Consider the following 22495-nt stretch of genomic DNA (forward strand, 5'->3'; position numbering starts at 1 on the left):
TTGTAACACTTATTACTTCTAAAACAAGAGTAGCTCCCCTTAAAAAAGTTACATTACCCAGACTTGAGTTACTGGGCGCGCTCATTGGTGCTAGACTTAGTAACTATGTCATTACACATCTTGACATGAAAAAGAGCCAAGTGAACCTGTGGACTGACTCAATGATAACTTTTGACAAGACAGGGCTCCAAATGTTTTTTTTTTTTTTCCTGCGACCAATCGACCATTGAAATTTTGGTTGGCTAATGATTTTTTTGGTCAACCATAGAGCACTGGAAAAGAGAGTAACGACACGCATTGGTCCAATGGAAGCGCCTCCTGATGGCGGAATATGGGTTTTGCAAAAGCGCCCAAGAACTGACATCTCTGCATTGTTGGTGAATGAGCAAGTGTGGTATTTTCAATAATTTAAGGACATTTATAGATCACCCACGTTAATAGCATCATTGAGGACCCTTTACAGATAAATATTAACACATAGGCAACACACATACATTGGAGTGAATGAGTTTTCTGGGCGCTTTTGCAATACCCATATCCTGCCACTCGGGGCGCAAAACCCCTTACCACGGGAGTCAATGGTGGCGTCGTTACTCTCTTTTCCAGTGCTCTAGTCAACCAGTGCTTGGTCGACTATTTGGGGGCAGCCCTATTAAATTCTGTGCAAAAAGATGTTGAAATAGTTTTCAATAAAGTAGTGAATTTAAAAGTACATGGGTTCTGTTTTGTTTTTGTTTTTTTAATCGTGGTATCGAATTAGTATCGAGAATCGTGGAAATTCACAGATATTGGTTATCGACTACTGAAATTCTGGTATCGTGACAACCCTATACTGTAGGCGAATTTGCCAAAATATTGAACTATCCCTTTAATGTTTGTGTATAGAATAGATGTCAGAAGCTGGACTCACTCTGGTCTCTGGGTCGATGCACGCCGTGACTCCGTCCACCGTCACACTCAGGCTTTTACTGTCTTTGAAATTCACGCAGTCGTCCCCGAACATGTCGCTGAAACAGAAAAAAAACATTTTACCAGGTGAAAACAGAAAATATTTAATCTCTACCTTCATTTAAAAGTTTTATTCTCTTATATTTGGATCAATTAGGTTTAATTTTAACTTAAAAAGTGTCAGATTCTACAGTTTTGTCAGATATTTTAACCATTAAAACCATTTTCGAGGTGTAGCTACAGGTGTTCAGACTCACTGCAGCATCAGCTCCAGTCGCTCGACGAACAGCTCCATGTCGAACGTTTCCTTCCTGCCCTCGTGGACTGAAACAAACAAACAAAAAAAACAAACAAACAAACAAGCGTCAGTAAAGTTTCTGTTCATCAGTGAAATTAAAATAAATTCCCTCGTGATGCGTTCACTGACATTTCTGGGCGGTGGGGTTGGACTGGACCTCCAGGATCACCGTGGTGACGGCGTCTGCGTACATGTCGTTGAGCGGGTTGGCGACCCACTGAGACGAGAACATTTTCATTATTAATAATTTTATTTCAGTTATTTATTGATTTATAAATTTTATTGCTGCATCAATTAGTTTATCGAGTTTTTTACTTCAATTGTCTGTTGTTTTTACATTCTTCTCTGTTTTATTTGTGTTGAGATTTTTGTAGTGTTTGAAAAAGTGTGATAAAAATAAAAAATTGTCATAATTATTGTATATATCTGTGTAATGAATGTATTAACTGGCTAATAATGTATCTGTAACCAGGTCTGAGTGAGATCTGTGTCTAAAAACATAAATAAAATGATAAAATATACAAAATAGTTTGAAATAAACATGTAGAACAAATACTGAGCATTAATAAAACCTGACTGCAGCTACATAACCATGTCATAAACTGTATATTTAATGTTTATAAACTGGTTTAAATAAAAACAGACGTGTTCGTGTGCTCAGAGTTAATAAAGTTTTGATAAACAGGTGAGTTTTAGCCACTTCAGGCGACATGTGGTGGATGATGAGTGTAAAAAGTGTCGTGTTGCGTTCGAGTGTCCGACCTCCAGTACGACCATCCCGGCCTCGTGAACCAGCGTGATGCTCTTAAAGATCTTCACCGTGATTTTCTCCGTCCCCTCGACCTGCTCCACGTCGCCTGAAACACACACACACACACACACACACACACACACACACACACACACACACACACACACACACACACACACACACACACACACACACACAGAGGAAACAGGAAGTTACAGCTTCTACTGCAGCATATATATATATATATATACTGACTAGATGCCGCGTTCCTAGGCAACTCTATTGAGTGGAATGCGTCAACGCGGCGGCCATCTTGGTCAGGGGGAAGCCGTGTCTACTTACTGCATCAATCAACAGAGGCAGACGTCTATCAACCATTAAAATCGCCATAACTCACCAAATATTCAACCGATTTTCAAGCCGTTTGGTTTATTATAAATGTCAGACATATGTTTATGATACAACAACAACAAAAAATCTTTATAATTTTTTTTTTATGTATTAAACATACACTTTGTTGTGATATTTACCCCAAAATCGTATATTGCTATAATGTTTGGGATATTGACATTTGCCTTAGACATATGATAAGCTCGTGACAATCAGTTTAATAATGAAGCATGTAATCAACTTTTCTATAATTGTTGTAATTACTGTGTTTTGCTCTTACAGCCCAGAGAATGACATAGCCTACACATGACAGGGGAAGTAGCAGTTACACACAGGGACTGAGTGTACTGGTTGTTTGATAAACAATTGGGATATCTGGTCTTCGTACCTAGTGTAACTGTGATAGTCAGCTGACACAGGGGAAGGCTGACAAATGCAGGGGGTTGCGTGTCTTGTCCTTTTCTCTTTCTCTTGTCCCTTGTTTAATAGGAGCTATCAACAGCTGATCAGCACTAGGGATGGGTATTGATAAGAATTTAGCGATTCCGATTCCATTATCGATATTGCTTATCGATTCGATTCCTTATCGATTCTCTTATCGATTCTCATTGGGTGAGGGAATAAAAGAGAAATGGGTTTGTTTGCATTAATGCAGTGGTTCCCAACCTTTTTTGGCTCATGACCCCTTTTGACATCACAAATTTCTGGTGACCCTCATTCAAGATGAGCAAGCTCAGATATTTGTATATGCTGCATTTTATTTTATCTTGATTTATTCAAGAAAGTGAATATATTGAAATTTGTTTATTTGGATAAAACCCCTTGAGATGTATCATCTCGTTTTCGAGGGGGTCCAAACATATAGACAAACATAGATTCAACAGACAAACATGTTCTCAACAATATAGAAAAACAAACAGACAAATAAACAAACAAAACAAGCAAACCAAAAGACAAGAACAATAGTACAAACAAGGACAAACCACAGTTATTGTAACTACATTGGGACAAAACAAAACAACCATAGTAGGGCCACAAAGGTCAACACTGGGACTAAAAAGACAGTATATAATGATAAGTAACAGATCAACAAATCAGAAATGCGTCTTCAGTGAGAACAGGAACAGGTCACCATGAGATGAGAAGACAAAGCATGCTTGAAAATACCAAGAGAGGAACTGGATCTGATATTAGCAGGAAGGTTGTTCCAATCTGCAGGTGCTTTAAACATAAAAGCTCTTCTACCAAATGATTTAATGACATTGGGAACAGAAAAAAAGGGCTGCGATGAATGTCTGATATGATAACTTGTTGTATATGGTATAAGATACTGCTGTAGATAGGATGGGTAATTAAAATAAATACATTTGTATATCAGCTGTAACCAGTGCATGTGTCTTCTCATGTTCAATGTTGGCCAGTTGAGTCTAGTGTACATTGTGCAGTGATGAGTAAGAAAAGGACATCCAAGGACAAATCTACAGAGTCTGTTATAGGCTATGTTGAGTGAGGCAAGGTCTGATTTATGGGCACTTTGATATATAACATCACAATAATCTATAATTATCAAGAATATAGTTGTTTAAGATTGTGAAAAATAATTAGTTTATTTATTTATTTATTTATTTTTAATCAATTACTAGACATTTAAGGCGATCCCATTTGAATTCCAGGCGACCCCACATGGGGTCCCAACCCCAAGGTTGAAAACACTGCATTAATGGCTCTGACATTAAAAAAGTTGACAGGACCGACCTGCCTGGACAGGTTAACACTATAGACCACTGTGGCTGTGGGGCAGCTGTGCTCACAGGAGGAATTTAACAATGTTTCCATTACATAGTTTTTATGCATCTGTATCTTCTCACTAGTTATTGTTTTCATAACGTTCGTTTTTATGCGGAGCGAGTGAGCGAGCGAAAGAGAGAGAGCGCGCGAGAGAAAAGACACAGGGCGCAGCTACCGTTTCACCTGGCTACGAGCAAAACCTGAAACGAGGTGGTTGGAAATGAAGAGAGAAAAACACAAAGAATAGACATGTAGCCTGTTCAGGAGACGTTGACCTGTCCTCACGGCGTGAGGGAGGGAGGACCGGAGGGAGGCTCTGGCTCACAGGTTAGTGATGAAGAAACGTCACTGTCAGCTGCATCTGTCAGCAGCTCCGCTCCACGCAGACACGCCACTAACTTTATTTTGGGAGAACAAACGGTGACACGTGGATATAAACACTAAGCATCCTCATTTATAATGAAGATTGATTTTAACGGAACGTTACGTAACGTCATTAATCAATTAATGCGCGAGTTTCTGAACCAAACGGAATCGATAAGGGAATCGTTAAAGCAGACACGCACACGATTCCAGGAATTGATCCAAGTTGGAACCGGTTCCGAAGAGGAACCGGTTTTCGATTCCCATCCCTAATCAGCACCAAGCATGAGATTGGGGTCAGACACGAGGTCATGGCGTACGGACTCCAGCCAATGAGGATGCACATTACATCAATTACATCATATCTTGCATTTGTGTAATCAGTAACTATAAAACCGGACAGGGACAGTAGACAGCATCAGACTTCGTGAACTGATGCTGCTGCGGCATGTTGGTCAGGGAAACTTAGTCTGGTCCGGAGCTCTGTACACAATCTCTTTTCCTAGTTGATTCTTTTATAAATAAATATCTAAAATGTTGTAACTGAACGTCTCCTGCGTACTTCATCAAACGAACACGCGAGTTCAAGGACTGGAACTCTTCAACTTACATACTCAGACACACACCCACATGCATAAACACACTGAACTTAGTTCTACAAGGGTCTGACCGGTCTGACTGCTGGTCAGACGTATATTATGTCTATGGTCAGAACCCCGGACCAAGATGGCGGCCGTGTTGACGTACGCTGAGAAGCAGAACGCGGCATCTAGTCAGTATATATACTGTATATCTATGCTACTGCAGGAGGAGGAGGAGGAGGAGGAGGAGGAGGAGAGGAGGAGGAGGAAGAGAGGGGGAGGAGGAGGGAGGAGGAGGAGGAGGAGAGGAGGAGGGAGGAAGAGGAAGGGGGAGGAAGGAGAGGAGGAGGAGGAGGAAGAGGAGGAGGAGGAGGGAGGAAGAGGAGGGAGGAGGAGGAGGAAGGAGAGGAGGAGTCTCAATTAATCTCAATTAATCTCAAAAAACTGTCATAGGCCACAGGTATTGTTCAGTGCCTTTAATTCTTTGGCCAATCCGTGCGACGCAGTCATAGTCACACCTTCGCCCATCCTCTGTGATAGATTTTTAAGATTTTTTGCTGAGAAAATATCTGTCCTCAGATCTTTGTTGACCAGTTCCAGTGATCTTGACCCTCATATTGTATCTATGTGCCCAGCAGTGTTGGATCATTTTGAGCCAATCTCACTGGCAGCTCTACAAGAAGTTGTCCACCATCTCCGCCCTACTAACTGCCCTTCTGATAACATTCCCTCTCGCCTGTTGAAGGAGGTTTTCGACACAGTGGGGACATCAATCCTCTCATTGATAAATACGTGTCTTGTATCTGGTTGTGTTCCTGCTCACTTTAAACATGCTGTTGTAGAACCACTGTTAAAAAACAAAAATCTCAATCCCACTGTACTCTCTAACTTTAGGCCCATTTCCAAACTGCCCTTTCTGTCCAAAGTCCTAGAGAAAGTTGTTTTATCACAGCTTCAAGATTTTTTAGATCAACATGGTATCCATGAAAAATTTCAATCTGGTTTTAAACAGCTTCATAGTACTGAGACAGCTCTTTTAAAGATTTTTAATGACCTGATCTTAGCAGTCGACTCTGGTCACTCGGCAGTCCTTGTTCTTCTCGACTTAACGGCTGCTTTCGACACAGTCGACCACAATATCCTCCTGTCCCGCCTGGAGAGTTATGTTGGGATCAGGGGCTCTGCTCTGAAATGGTTCAACTCCTACCTGACGGACAGGACTTTTTCAATTCGCCTGGGAGATTACTCATCTGGACATGCCCCGCTCGTATGTGGTGTCCCCCAGGGTTCGGTTCTGGGCCCCACCCTATTTTCATTATATATGTTGCCCCTAGGTTCTATATTTAAAAAGCATAATGTCTCGTTCCATTGCTTTGCTGATGATGTTCAGATATACATGCCCGTTAAAATTAAAAGCAAAGGTGCATTGCAACCTCTGCTTGATTGTCTGAATGAAGTCAAGTTGTGGCTGTCATCAAACTTTTTAAAACTAAATGAGAGCAAGACTGAATTCATTGTGTTTGGCTCCCCGCTGTCATTGGGGGATGAACCCATCCTCGGGCCAATCTCCTCAAATACACGTAACTCTGTGAAAAGTCTTGGAGTGCACCTCGATAACTCTTTTAAATTTAGAAAACAAATTTCATCTGTGGTCAGCTCAAGCTTCTTTCAATTGAGATTAATAAGCAAAATAAAAGCCTACATTCCCCCGGGCGACTTAGAAAAAGTGGTGCATGCTTTTATTACCAACCGGCTGGACTACTGCAATGCTCTGTATGTGGGCCTAGACCAGTCCTCTATCCAGCGTCTCCAGCTAGTCCAAAATGCGGCCGCTCGCCTTTTAACAAGTACTAGGAAAACCGAGCATATAACCCCAGTGTTGAGGTCTCTCCACTGGCTTCCTGTTTGCCAGAGGATAAATTTTAAAATTTTATTGTTGACCTTTAAAGCCATGAATGGCTTGGCTCCCCTTTATTTAAGTGACCTGCTTGTTCCCCACACTCTAAGCAGAACATCACGGTCAGCTGACCAATTCCTCCTCAGCACACCAAAGTCAAGATTAAAAACAAGAGGCGATCGAGCTTTTGCAGTCGCCGCTCCTAAACTCTGGAATAGCCTGCCATTCCCAATCAGAACAGCTCCAAACTTAGTACATTTTAAATCTCTATTGAAAACCCACCTCTTCTCCCGGGCTTTTAACCCTTGACCGATTGTTTTATCATTACAGTTTTATTGTATGTTGTGCTTTTATCCAATGTTTTATCCAATGTTTATTTTATTTATTGTGCTTTTATTATTGTGTTTTTATCTGATGTTTAAACTGTAATTGAAATTGTTTTAACTGTAAAGCACTTTGGTTCAAGGTGCTATATAAATAAACTTGACCTTGACCTTGAACTCTGTTAGTCACTCCATCGTTCATGTCTCTACTTCTCTTTCTGTCTTCATCCTTTTCTTCACTCTGTCTTTCTTTTTCTTTACTTTTTTGTCACTTCTCTCTCTTCTGTATTTCTAAGTATTTCTTCTCTCTTTCTGCTCGTCTTTTTTCTTCCTACTATGTTTTTCTTTCTTTGCCTTTTTTGTTTTTTTTTCTTTCTCTCTTTTTTCTTTGTTTCTTTCCTTCTGATTATTTTTCTTGTGTTTTCTTTCAATCTTTCATTGTCTTTCTTTCCTCCTCTTTCTCTCTTTTTCTTCATTTCCTTCCCTCTTTTTTTCTTAAGTATTTCTTCTTTCTTTTTTCTTCCTACTATCTTTTTCTTTCTTTGCCCTTTTTGTTTCTTTTCTTTCTCTCTATTTTCTTTCCTTTTGATTATTTCTTTCTTGATCTTCCTTTTTTCCTGTTTCTTTTCTTTCTCTCTTTCTTTATCTTCCCTCTTTCTTTTTTCTTCGTTTCTTTCCTTCTGATTATTATTTTCTTGGTCTTCCTTTCTTGCATTTTCTTTCAATCTTTCATTAGTTGGGTTTCCATCCACCTTTTCTTATGCGCATTTTGTGAAAATGCGCATAAATACTTGAATGGAAACGCCAGAAATTCGAATAAAGGCAGTAAATGCGCATAAAAGTTTATACGCGTGGAGGGGGGGGATTTGTCAACGTATCAAATAAAGGAAATGCGAGTTTTTGGTCTCCCAGCTCTCCTCTCTGCACCGCAACACAAACGCGCTCCGTAACCCATAATCTTTTGTTTATGACGGTTAAGACGACACAAACACACGCCGTAACATCGTTATGTAACTTATTGATTTTTCACCGGCTTCGTATGTAAACAGATGCACATGGAGGAGAGGAGCATAACCAAAACAGCGGAAAAGCGAGCAGACTGTCACAGTTCCTACTGTCTTTCTGTGTAAATATCTCATGTTACAACATGAAAACCTGCAGCTTATATTAAAGTGCGGCCTATATATGTATTTTCTTTTAAAATGTAGCTGGTGCGGATTATACAGGTGCGTCTATAGTCCGGAAAGTACGTAAATTGTCCATGATGTTGAGTGTCAGCTGAGTGTCAACTGTTGGATACATTCACGCTCTCTTATGACGTAATCTCACGGTGCACTCCTCCTAATCGCAAAACACTAATGAATGGAAACGGGCATAAATTCGCTTTGCTTTTTGCGCATTTTCACAAAATCCGCTTTTAAATTCGATACGACTTGGATGGAAACCCAGCTATTGTCTTTCTTTCCACCTCTTTCTCTCTTTTTCTTTCTTTCCTTCACTCTTTCTTTCTTTCTTTCTTTCCTTCCTTACTTCTTTCTTTCTTTCTTTCTTTCTTTCTATCAACCAACCAACCAACCAATCAGTCCAGATGTTGAGGTTTGCTTTCTGTGACAGAAGCAGCTTGAAACATTTGATGACGGATCAATAACATTAAACATTCATCAATTATAATAAGTGTTTGACAATACACACACACACACACACACACACACACACACACACAGTCTCACAGACACACACACACACACAGTCTCACAGACACACACACAGACACACACACACACACACAGACTGACTGGAGAGGTCGGACGGCGTCAGGATGTGGTAACTGAAGTTTCTCTTCACCAGGATCCCGGAGACTCTCTGACCCTGAGAGCACTTCTCATCCGCCAGCACGCCCATCACCTGCAGCACAGCACAGCGGAGCAGAGCAAAGCATGCTGGGAGTTAACAACACGGCCCACACCAATACAACAACACAACAACAACACACACACAGACACACACACACCTTGGCCAGTTTCTCTCCTCTGAAGTTCAGCGTCACGGCTTCAGTGTTTCGCGGGTTGTGGACTTCGATGTGAACCTCGTCGTTGTCTTCGTACTCTCGGATCAGAGCCGCCTTCAGCCGGGCCATCTCGTTCTGCTCGCCGTGCACCAGAATCTGCACACACACACACACACACACACACACACACACACACACACACACACACACACACACACACACACACACACACAGACACACACACACACACACACACACACACACACAAACTGCATTAAGGTGGGACACTACAGGTGAATAGGGTAGAAATTTAAACTAACAGATTTCACCATGAAACTTCCCAAGTTTATCACTCACATTAAGACAAATATTTTTTGTATTACAAGTTTTGTCAAGTTTTATGTTTAAATATGTAAATGAGGCAATATCTGATGAAATATGCGCTAATTTGCATACATTTCCAGAACAGAAATCTGAACAACAGATAAAGCTACTTTCAAAATTCTTGTTTTATTTTGTTGACATATTAGAGTCAGAAGTTTTTACAGAGGAGGATTTTGGATATCTCTCTTTATCACTCTGTAAATGAGAAAATACTGTCACCAGCCCTAAAAATTCAAATATCGCCATGTTTTTAGGAGTAAAATGTTGTATAAATCAGGCTGTGGATGATATATTAACAATCCCCTCTGTAAAAACCTTCAGAATATAGACAGGAATAAAACTGGAAGGTTAGGTGTCTGTAGGTGCTGCTGAAGTGGAGATTTCGGGTCCAGAGTCTGAGGAAAAACTCATTTTGAGAAAACGGCCTTTAAAGACTTGTACTGTAAAATTCCATAGATCATTAATGTGAATCGCACTTTTACGATTGACTGCGGATACGGAGGAAATGACAATTTTTGGATCCACATAATTGTTCAGGAGAGAGAGAGCTTTACAGTGATACCTGACATAACTTTTGGTGAATTTAGGAGAAATCTACTGATGAAAGAGACAAAATGAAGTAAAATAAAAAACCTTAATGTGGATTTTCTACCATTTCTTTCCACTTTTCTGAGAGAAAAATATCCCAAAATCTCAAAATTGATCAGTGCATGAAAAAACAGTGTTTTTTGCCTGTTAGTGTGTCGCAATAAACCCAAAGGATCCAGGAACATCGCTTTGTGGATTTAATTAAATAGTGTGGATTTAAATAGTGTGTGTGTCTGTGTGTGTGTGTTGTTTTTACCACGTGCGGCGGTTTGAGCGCCCGGATGAACTCGCTGGTCTGCTGGTAGTCGGTGTGAGCGGAGAAGGAGATGTAGTCGACCGACATCTTGAGAGGAAGCTTCTGTCCCGACATGGTGGCGATCTCATCAGGCTCCGTCATGATGTGCTGCAACACACATACACACACATATTACACACATACACTAATGTATGTAATGACACTAATGTATATTGTTCAGGGGAGGATTTGAAGGAAGTGCTGAGGACAGTAGAAGTAGAGTTGTTTCAGCTAAAAAAATGGTTTGATATTAATAAGTTATCATTAAATGAAAAGAAACAAAATGTATGGTGTTTAGCGGTGCTAGGACCAATTGTGAAGTAAAATTAAAATTAAATCAAGTGGAAATCGATAGAGTATATGAAACTAAGTTTTTGGGAGTAATTATTGATCATAAACTGTGTTGGAAGCCTCATATAGAATATATCAAGGGAAAAATATCCAAATCCATTGCCATTCTTTATAAAACAAGGGACATGTTGAATAAGAAATGTCTGCATATTTTATATTATTTTCTTATATTTCCATATTTGACATACTGCGTTGAAGTTTGGGGAAATGTTTATAAAACAAACATAGACCCTATAATCAAGCTTCAAAAAAGAGTTATTAGAATAATAAACAAAGAGTGCTATTGTGAACCTACCAACCCACTATTTTTAAGATCTAATGCATTAAAATTTTCAGATATTGTGTTCCTAAAGACAATGGAAATCATTTTTCGAGTAAAGAACAACAGCCTTCCAGCTTGTATCCTTCAGTTATTTAAATTAAGAAAAGGAAACTATAATTTAAGAGGATTATTGATTTTTGAAATGTGTAAAGTGAGAACTAATATAAAATACAAATGCGTTTCAGTCTTAGGAGTTAAAATGTGGAATAAGCTCAGTGATGAGTTGAAGACATGTAGTTCTTTGTTGAGTTTAAAGAAAGCCTTGAAATGTGAAATAATGAAAAATTATAAAATACAGTAATGATTATTTTCATCTTATTATTGTGGACTGCTGACATTCTAGGTAATTTAATTTCATAGAGTGTAAAGGATAGGCAAATATAAGCCTTGGGCTTCAGCCTATTCCCTTTTCGGTCACTGTATGATATTTTCTTTTTTTTGTGTGTGTGTGTGTGGTTGCAATTGTGTATAATATGTTTTGGCTAAACTGTTCACACAAAATGGTCGATTTTGATGTTGGTGTTGTATGACCGAAATAAACAAATTTCAATTCAATTCAATTCAACATACACACACACACACACAGTACATTAAATAACCTGTGTGAAAAGTTTAATCATTTAAAATAATATAAATATATTATTAAAAGTTAAATCCCAGCAGCACTTGAACGCAACACGACACACTCTTCTGATCGGTCCTATGTCGTTAACACAGGCGTATGTCACAGATTCAGATTCTTGTTACGCAGCCACATTAAACTCAACATTATCAATAAAACTGACCGGACTGATCCAATACTGGGAATATCTATCGATGCCGATCAATAATATAATTTAAATAAGAGTCTTATTTTATTCAGATACACACACTGTAAAAGATCTTGTTTCAGCAATTACACTGTTCTCAGTCAGAGTTATTTGTGTTGTTGTTCTTGCCATCGCAGTTATTATCACCAAACTGTAAGATACCGATTAAAGGAGAAGTTATGAATAAAGAAAGATGCATTTGGGGCAGACAAACTAATTTTACAGCTGTTATTGTCTATTTTTATTTATTGCTGTGATTGTTTGTTTTATTTCACTCTCTCACTCTCTGTTGTTCTTAACTTGTCTCCAAAAGTGAACACAGACCTGACACAGGGTATCTGCAGGTTTCAGCAAGTCAAATTTAAGACTTTTTAAGACCTTTTTAATGCCACCTTGAATGAAATTTAAGACCAAAAAAAAAAAAAAAATCCTATAAATATAGGCTAAGCAATGGTTGGGGATCCCACTGTACTACAACCTCAATGACAATCAGTCAAGTTTACTTATTGTCTGTTATTAATAAACAAACTGATAATCAATACAAAACTAGAAAAAGCACCAAGGAAGAAAGGAAGGAGTCTGCACGCGACTGACACTGAAATCACTCACACAACTTTTACTCAAGGACAATGGAAAAATTAGCAGAGTATTGAAATGAGTACCAGACCAACAATGACCAAACCACTGTAGGAGGGCATACAGGTGCATCTCAATGAATTAGAATAAATGTAGACAAAATGTATAGAAAAAAGTTTAAAAAAGCATTTTTAATATGGAAATGTTTGCTTTCTGATAAGTTGTCCATGCAGCGGTGCGCCGCGGACATTCACGAAAAAACAAACAAACAACGAAACCGAATGCGCGCCGCCAAGTCCGCTCGGACCGCGGCCACTCGGACCAACAGGTCCGCTCGGTCCAACGTCAACGACGGCAGGAGACCCAACGCGATTTGGCGTATCACTGCCTCCAGAAAGACTGTCACGTTACCGGGCTCATACCAGAGCCAGTCTATTGACAATATTAGAAGTTCTCTGCTCATACGCGCAGGCAGGCCAGGGTTGCCAGATAGAATGAAAAATATCCCCCACAATATTACTTTTTTTTCCTTCACTAATTAGCGGGAGAAATTACCGAGAGCAGCATTAGTAAACCACAACAAAAACACGTGTAGCCTTTTTCCCCCCCTCATTTTTCCCATTGACGGAAATCCGTCGTGGCGACGGAGAACTTTAATCCATGAATTTAAGACCCTTGACTACTGTATTTAAGACCATCTTAGAAATTTCTGATAAATTTAATACTTTTTAAGGCCTTATTTTTAGATACATGAATTTAAGACTTTTTAAGACTTTTTAAGGATCCGCGGATACCCTGTGACATTTCTAAAAACCAGTGGAGGAAACGTTTCACTTCCGGTGATAATAATTTTTTTTAAAAACTGCAGAAGGGACCCGAGGTGTCGCAGGTTCGATTCCTTCCCACCTTGGCGAGCGTCCCCTCCACGCAGTAGCCGGCGATGATGACGCCGTTCCTCTTGTCCGTGCACCAGCTCTCAAACAGCTCCCGGGACAAACCGCTCTGCATCATGCCGGGCGACGCCATCACCACGCTGGGCCTGATGTCGTCGAAGTGGTCCATGCTCTGACACACACACACACACACACACACACACACACACACACACACGTCAGAAAACAAACGACAACGACAATGGAAACAGGCAATAGCATACATAGGGTTGCAAAATATCGGGTATCGGGTAATATCGGAAACTTTCTATGGGAATAAACGGGAATAAATCCGAAATTTACAAAATTGAAGGTTGGCCCTTAATAAGCAATTAGTAATATTTTACTCAATATTCATGTTTTTGTTGTTCAGTAAAATAGCTGATTGTTCATACAAGAATTAAAACTTGATAAAGTTCTACTCACAAATAAATCTGTGGAAATGTCATGTTTTTTAATTGTATTGTTATTTTGCATGGATGTCTGCTTATGACAAAACAAAATATTTACATTTATGTTTGGATATGATACAGTTTGTTTAAATTACCCCAAATTTCCAGTTAATCCCCATAAATTCCCATAATTTCCCATAATTCCCATGGATATTTTCCAATTTGGAATAAAAAACTGGAAATTTTCCGCCCCTTTGCAACCCTAAGCATACACAATGTATACACTGACAATACACTGACCAAAACAGACAAAACAGAAAACAAAGGACAGAACAAACCTGACGACACAATAAAACAGGACAGAAAAGTAAAAACAAAAACAAAACAAAACAAACCTTCAGGTTGCTGATGTGCTTGAAGACGAAGGGGTTGTTGATGTTGATGGCCTTGCGGATCTTGTCGTTCATGGCGTTGATGTAGGTCTGGTACACGGCCATGCACTTCCTGGCCAGAGACGAAGCGTAGAAGATCGGGATGTCGTGGAGCTCCGGGTGGTTCTGCCAGTACTCGTCTGGTCCACACACACACACACACACAAATAAAGTTAACGAACCTACTGCTATGACTATAGGGATTATGGCAATGGAGCAATTTGCCAAAATGTTGAACTATCCCTTTAAGGTAAAAATCTTGCATAGTTCCTCTTTAAAGGTATAGTATGTAGGAATTCCCCCCATCTAGCGGTGCGGTTGCATATCTGAACGTATTCTTTATGTTGCATTCAGGTGAAATCGGGCAGACGTCAGACAGACAACAGACGCTGCATGTATCAGGATAAACAAGCGTCTATGTAAACAAGTGGTCCGCCAGCACGAGGCAAAACAATACAGGCGTAGCAATATGTTGTCATGGTGATGTCGTATTGTTTACCCGACCCACGTTTTACCGGCTTTCTCTCGTCGAGTAAAATGACATCCGGTTGGTTTGCCGACGGCCGTCTGCCTGACTGCACCTGAATGCAACACCAGTGCCTCCGTCCTTCCTCACACTACACAGTGGCAGGGCCGTTGTATAGGGTAGAAAGGTGATGATAATTCTAGGGGCCCAACGCCCAGTGGGGCCCCATAAAAAACCCCAGTAGAATAATCTTTGTATGACTGATTTATTCTGTGTAAGACCCTGACTAATACTCATAGTACACTGTAAAAACTCAACATCTTTCCAAGAATATTTGTCTTATTTCTTGTCCAAATGTCTCATTTCTAGTCAAAGCTAATCTCTTTCCACTTAAAATAAGACTCATAACCTAAAAATTAACTTGTTTTTAGATAATTTTCACTTGTTTCAAACTAATTTTCACTTGAAATAAGTAGAAAAATCTGCCAGTGAAAGCAAGTTTTTTGTGCTTGTAATAAGGAAGAAAAACTTGTTCCACTATCAGATTTTTTCTACTTATTCCAAGTGAAAATATGCTTGAAAGAAGTAAAAAGTGTCTAAAAACAAGCTACTTTTAATATTCTGAGTCTTATTTTAGGTATAATGATATTTGTTTTGACTAGAAATTACATTTTGACTAGAAATAAGACAAATATTCTTGGTAAGATACTTGGGTTTTTGCAGTGTAATGTTGCATTAGCATCAAAACAAGGTAGGCTACTAGGCTAAATAAAAAATGATAATACATACGTAGTCTAAGAAAAAAAACTGGAAAAGTTAGGGGGAGGGGCCCACTTTAGTATTCTTTAAGGGGGCCCAGAATTCCTAACAACAGCCCTGCACAGTGGTGACAGTTTTAACAGGCCGAGCCGACAGCTCTGCTGAGTTTCCGTGGTTACCTACGGTCACGATGCAACATGGCCGCCTCGGTTCGGTGCGTCGCCCACTTATGTGTTTGTAACGACTTGTAACAACTCATTCTAAGGTACCAGAAAGCTTTCATTTGTATGCGGGTGTGATTCGACTTCAGTGAAATACGTATTTATGAAAGCAATATTAGATTTTTGCTACTAAAAAGCCAAATAAGTTACACACTGGGGCTTTAACGAGTGTGTATGGTGAATGAAAATGTTTCTGTGTGATCCATAGACAGAAACACGTCCCTTAGTTTAATCTTGTAAATAAAACTTGAAGCCTGAATTTATTTTTTCCTCAGCTGAAGGGAAAGCGCCACTCTTAGGTCGCCGTGCGTCGTCATGGCGTCGTTGTTGCCGTGGTCTCACCGAGGATGAGCAGCAGCTCCTGCGCTCGGCCCAGAGCGAACACGGGGATCAGACATCGACCTTCTCTGTTGACGATGTCGTGGACCGTGTTGCAGAACCGAGCCTCTCGCTCCTCCCGCTTCTCGTGGATGTGAGTCCCGTAGGTCGACTCCTGACACACACACACACACACAACAAACACACACACACACACACACACACACACAAACACACACAGGTTCAATGTTAAGTGTCTGTGCTCTGTGTTTAAATAAAGATTGAACAGGTTGAACGGCTCCACTCACGGTGATGAGGATGTCTGGTTTGACGCTGGGGATCTCCGCCGCCATCAAGTGTCTGTCCTCCTGACGGGAGAAGTCTCCTGTGTACAACAACTACACACACACACACACACACACACACACACACACACACACACACACACACACACACACACACACACACACACACACACACACACACACAGGGATGCAAACGGGTCAGGACCAAAAAAGAGAGGTATTGTCTGGCGGGGGGGGGGGGGGGCTCACCATTAACAATATCACAGAAAAGTCAATTTCCAGTAGTTCAACCCCAACCAAGTATTGAGTGCATATAGATGGACAGTTTTCAGAAGGCCAACATTTCTATATTAAAAATGCTTTAAAAAAATAAAAACCATTGCAATATTTCAATTTTGGAGATACTGATTTTTAGGTCTTCACTGAATGTTAGTCATAATTATTACTATTAAAATAAACTGAATAAATAAAGACATGGGATTTAACATCCCATTCGGTGTGTAATGGACATATAGGCCTATATAATGTGTTAGTTTCACTTTAATTGAACACATTCTACATGGCGGAGGCGACGTCTTTCCACTCAGGGCTTCCTTCACCTCTGAAACGGGGCAGAGCTCCATGGAAACACCTGCCTGACACAGCAACGTAGGGAACCGTGCATGTCCGTGGAGCTGTGCGCCGCGGACGTGCACGGGGGGAAAAAACGGCGTCACCGCTTTGGGTAACGTGGGTGCATGTCGCGCGTCTACATTGGAGGACGGCTGTTATCAGTATAATCAGAGACCATGAATGAGTTCGCCTCACGTGATTGTCACTGTCAGCCTGTTAGAAAAACATTTTACTGACCCCAGCTGAGACGCTGAGACCCCCCCCCCCCCTCAAAACAAAAACTCTTCGGATCTGAACGATTCACACAAGTCACCTAATTGGTCATGAAAAAAGCGAGTTTCGCTTTACGGCGCGCTGTTTGCATCCCTGTGTGATGTTCAGGGACAGTCAGGACAGTCTGAGGACTGACAGCTCTGAGGTTGAAGTTTATATTAATGCACCATGACACTGTGGCAGGTCTCTGTACTAGGGATGTGAATCTTTGGGTGGCTCACGATTCGATTCCGACTTTTAGGGTCACGATTCGATTCAAAATCGATTTTCGATTCAACCGATTCTTGATTTTCTTTTTGCGATTTTTAGTTTGCTTTATTAACACCAGACCATGTGAAAACATTGAATGATGATGATGTCTACAGACTATTATATCAGAAGCCATATTTCCCCCCAAAAAATGCACATCACATGTTTCAGATTTATTCAGCAGCAATATATTCGAACCATTTTAAAGTTAACTGCTACATGAAGCTGATTTTATAGGCTACTCTCTTTTCAAAAGCCTGGACTGAAGGATGTGAATATTTGGGTGTCTCTTCGATTCAAAATCAGTTCTCATGCACATGCACATGGACATGTAGCCTATCTGTAACAAAGGCTGCTAAAAAAAAAAAAAAAAAAAGAGACGGCACTCTGCTCTCAGGCCAGCTCACCTGCAGCCTGTCTGCAGCGCCACAGAGGAGCTGTCAGAGCTGCTGCTGCTGCTGCTGGTCCTCTCTCTTCAGCCTGCTGTTTGGCTGCACTTTGTATGAGTTTAAAAAAGTGAAGATCTAACGTCACCTGAGCACCGATCAGCTGATCCAGAGCGCAGTGGATGTGGCTGCTCACACCGTGTCCTAACTGGATGCGACGCGAACGAGCGTCCGACAATCGCGTCACATCTGACGCTCTCTGTCCACACTGAATCCGTGCGTCTGTTGTCATGGAAGCACATCAGCTGTGCGCTCGCCCGCTCGACAGACTGGAGACGTAACTACCCGGTTAAAAGATGGGTGAATTGTGCCTTTTAAACAGAAAACAAGTTTCTTGAAATATAGAGCCAACAGCAAGTTGTCTCTATAGTGTAGGAACACGAGTTGTAAAAAACATAATGCAGGGTTTTCTGTAACATTATAAGACGGCGCACCGCCCCCCGCCCAAGATGAATGAAGAGGCTATTAAAAAAAAAAAAAAGTCCGCTAGTCTCCTTGAAGCGGCTGTTATGTGTCTCTCTCTGGCGGTGTCAGCTGATGTGCACATCTGCAGCAACCCAAACAAATGCACATGTTACTGTTGACTGGCTCTATTCCAGCCACATGATTGGTTCGACGCGGTGGAAATCTCATTATCATTGGTTATTTGTATTGTCTGCCAAAACATGGATGAATGAAACCTATCGACCACGTCTCATATTTCTATTGAGGAAAAGTTATTTCACAATTTATAGACACAACACCGACAAGCACTGAGAGCCGCATGTTGCAGTGACGTTATATAGGCTATAAAAAAAAAATCCGCAAATAATAAGCCGACGAAAAGGTGCAACTTGCCACTTAACTTCTTGTCGATGTATTATTTGCGGGGGCTTTCGGGGGATCTGCTGACGGTGGAGGATCTGGGACTGATTCACTGTGGACCACCACCAGTCTGATCAGGTCCATCACAGCACAGCAGCTGCAGCACTGCCCCGCTGTCACATTACTCTCGCGTATCAGCTCAATCTGTTTACATTAAACCGACATCAGGAGAATAATGAGAATTATGATTAAAAATATATTTGTTTCGAATTTTGGCCCCTGGATCATGATTTTTCGCATTCTTGGTTAAAAAAAAAAAATCCTCTAAAAAAAAAGACAGTTGGGATGCATAATGTGTCTCATAACAGTATACTGTGCGTCACGCTAGGGGTCGGTGGTGTTTTATTCTAGGGGTCGGTGGCGGCTGTGAGACAGCAGCGGCTCCACGGTGAGGGGGGGGGGGGGGGGGGCAGCTTCTGCTCACCTGACTCTGTGCAGCTTCTTCATTAAATCCAAACAGTCCGACACAGCGACGCACTGCTCCTTTGACTCTAAAGTCTCTGTAGCTCATCAGCCCGGAACTCGCCGACATGGATCAGAAGCGACGGCGGCGTTTGGCCTCAGTGTCTCGGACTTCCAGAGCAGCTACAGAGCAGCGTTGTGACCTCAACCATGGTCGATGAGAGCAGAAATGTTGTTGTAGGCCTGTGCATATTCTCATTTGTCCAGGTCATAGTATTTCAAAGGAGGTTAAATCGAAAGCAACTGGACTTATACTGAGTCTCCAGACCAGTTAGTTGGACCAGTCCCAGCCTGGTCAGATGCTACATGAACTGATGAAGCCTCTTGGATGAAGGTGAAACGTCTTCCTAGACAAATAACTAAGTCCAGTTGAACCTGCTTTGAAAAAAAAAAAAAGTTGTTGGCGGGCTCGTGAATTTTTTTTTGACACGAGTCAAAAAGAGCGTCAAACCGCGTATCTCGCGTTTGGTCGCGCGTCACAACTCGAGCGAAAAAAAAGCGTTCCTCGTGTTTGGTGGGAAGCCCCTTGTGGGTCTTCCCACCAAACACGATGAAATAGACGAAGACGCGAAGGTCCCGTCGCCCAAAACAAATCGGGTGTATTGCGTCGCAAAAAAAAAAAAGTCGCGTCTACCGCGTCGCGCGCCTAATCGCGTCTCGCGCCTAATCGCGTCTTTGCGTCACGGCCTTTTACACCGCGGACGTAACGAATAAACGGTGACGGTGTGAACGAACAACATAGAACAGGACCAGACGTGGCGTTGTTTCCTCTTTTCACCGACAGCTCCACTCTCCCTTACTTACACTAACTACTGTTATTGTTGAGGCCAGAGAATTGTGGGATTTGTAGTTTTTGACCAATCGCAGGTTGTGCTCTTTCTTTTTGTGATTTTCCTGGTTCACACATGTATTTTTTTTTAGGGGCAAATGCGAGTGAAATGCTCGTCCATGGTGGGCATAAGAAAATTTAAGACCTGTCTAAAATTATTTAAGACTTGAACACAATAATTCAACAAATTTAAGACATTTTAAGGCCTAAAATTTAGATTTTCAAATTTTAGACTTTTTAAGACCCCGTGGATACCCTGTTATTTCATATAAAAGTTTAAGTGCATGCATATTTTATGATGCTGTGTATTTCAGGTGTAGGTTAATATACACACACCTCAGGAGGCCTGTTGACTGGTTAAAACAAGGTAATCAGTAGATGGGAATTAACTTCAGATTTAGTCACGGATCACCTTCAAACTCTCCTTGTCATGATATTTGAATAAATTATACATCAACACCAGCATATATAGGATTAACACAACATACAAATGAATAAAATGATCTAAAAGTATACATTTGTTTATTATTAATTGGATTATTCAACAAAATGTTAAAATTATAAAACCATCCTTCAACTTAAAGCCCGAGGCGACGTCTTTAAACAGTTTATTTTGCTCATCAAATGAAGAGAAATTGACTCTGGAGCCTGAAGTCTGTGATTATTGATTAGGATTTTCAATCAATCACTTTTTAATCAAAACACAGCTGCGTTTTAATCTTCACTGTTTCTGCTCCAACTAAGATAAATAAATCATAATAACATCTGTTCTTTGTCGCAGCAGAGAGAGTGAATCACTGCGATTCATATGTTTATAATTTGCATAATGTGATATTATGTGATAATGAAGTTTAGGTGAAGAGGTGCATTCTGGGAAATATTTTTTGTGAGTTGATGAAATTACTTATCAATATGCGCTTCCATTTAGACATGATGACGATAAAGTGCAGGACAACACGGTGTTAAAAACAGTTTCTTTTTTTAAAAGGATTTGTATTTCCATGCTTTTATTTTGAAGGGATGCTGCATGTTTTAGAAGCCTTACTTCTGATTTCCTGTTTGTCAGACTCAGTTTATTGATCTGGTCACATCGATTATTGATTGAAATGTTTAATTTTTCTAATTTATTTACTTTACTGTACATACTTTCTTTTCTTTGTCTTGTTTATTTGATGTTTGTTTATTTTATTTCATGCTCTTATATCTTATGTTTTGTATTTATTTATATTTACAAGTTTACTATTTGCCTTATTGGTTTGTACATCGATTTATTTGCAAAATAAAGTAAAAAAGCAAAAAACAAAACACCAACAGAGGGTTGAACAGCTGAGTCATGTGAGTGGCGGTGAGCGTCCGTTACCTTGACGCCGGCGATCTCGATCATGAACATGGCGGCGCCCAGCACGTGTCCGGCGTGGTAACACCAGAACTTGATGCCGGCCACTTCCTTCACCTCGTGGAAGTTGATGGTCTCGATCTTCTCCATGCTGTCCTCCAGGTCCGTCTCCGTGTAGAGCATGTCGTCTGCCGAGATGTTACTGTCACACACACACACACACACACACACACACACACACACACACACACACACACACACACACACACACACACACACACACACACACACGCACACACACAGCATCAACACACAGCTCCGTCACAGCTCCACCTGAGCGACAGGCAGCATCACTCCCTCTCTCTTTGTCAGCTGTAAAGTGACTGAGTGTGAGAGTCTGTGAGGGTCCAGATACTATAAACATGAATGGAACAGCACCTACCCTGAGCAGCGCAAATTTACGTGGATTTCCGCATTCATCAATCTTTTAGTAGTGCTGATTTTTTCGTAGCTACTCACAAAATCTACACCTGCTCCGGACTGTGTGTAGCGCTTGTGTAAATGTAGGAATGCAAATAAATACTGCTCGTCACTGTTGAAAATTACAATTTTAATCCGTATTACTCTCTCTCATGTTCAAAATACGCCGACGCCTTTGAAACACGTAATTTAAACATGACAAACAATTACAAATATTTGGAGAGAAAGACGTTTTAGGGATCGGACACGCACAAACACGGCAAGGCTCCATTTTATGATGATAATAATCTGATATAAAACCGGAAAAAACGTATTTGTGTTGCTACAATACGCTCGGTGGACGCACACTTCACCCTGCGCAGCAGCGCAGTCGGCACCGGTTTGGATGGAGCTGAGACAGACGGCTGGTGCTTCTGTAACAATATAACCTGCCTATATAACTTCATGT

At 40.7% G+C, this 22495-nt stretch overlaps 1 protein-coding gene across 1 annotated transcript; it reads right to left on the reverse strand.

The window, feature by feature from the left end:
- Nucleotides 1-868: 868 nt before the first annotated feature.
- On the reverse strand, nt 869-22493 carry LOC146972608 (cleavage and polyadenylation specificity factor subunit 3-like). Its single transcript, XM_085802655.1, has 13 exons — nt 22489-22493; nt 21592-21769; nt 16500-16589; nt 16216-16366; nt 14392-14567; nt 13579-13737; nt 10576-10722; nt 9342-9503; nt 9136-9244; nt 2009-2121; nt 1376-1463; nt 1206-1272; nt 869-1007 (listed from the first exon to the last, which is right to left on the reverse strand). The coding sequence occupies exons 1-13, from the start codon at nt 22491-22493 to the stop codon at nt 869-871; spliced, it is 1584 nt and encodes a 527-aa protein (XP_085658781.1).
- Between the last annotated feature and the right edge of the window lie 2 nt (nt 22494-22495).

Source organism: Trachurus japonicus, chromosome 16 (assembly GCF_045865225.1).
Source record: "Trachurus japonicus isolate A0001 chromosome 16, Traja_1.0".
Lineage (NCBI taxonomy): Eukaryota > Metazoa > Chordata > Actinopteri > Carangiformes > Carangidae > Trachurus > Trachurus japonicus.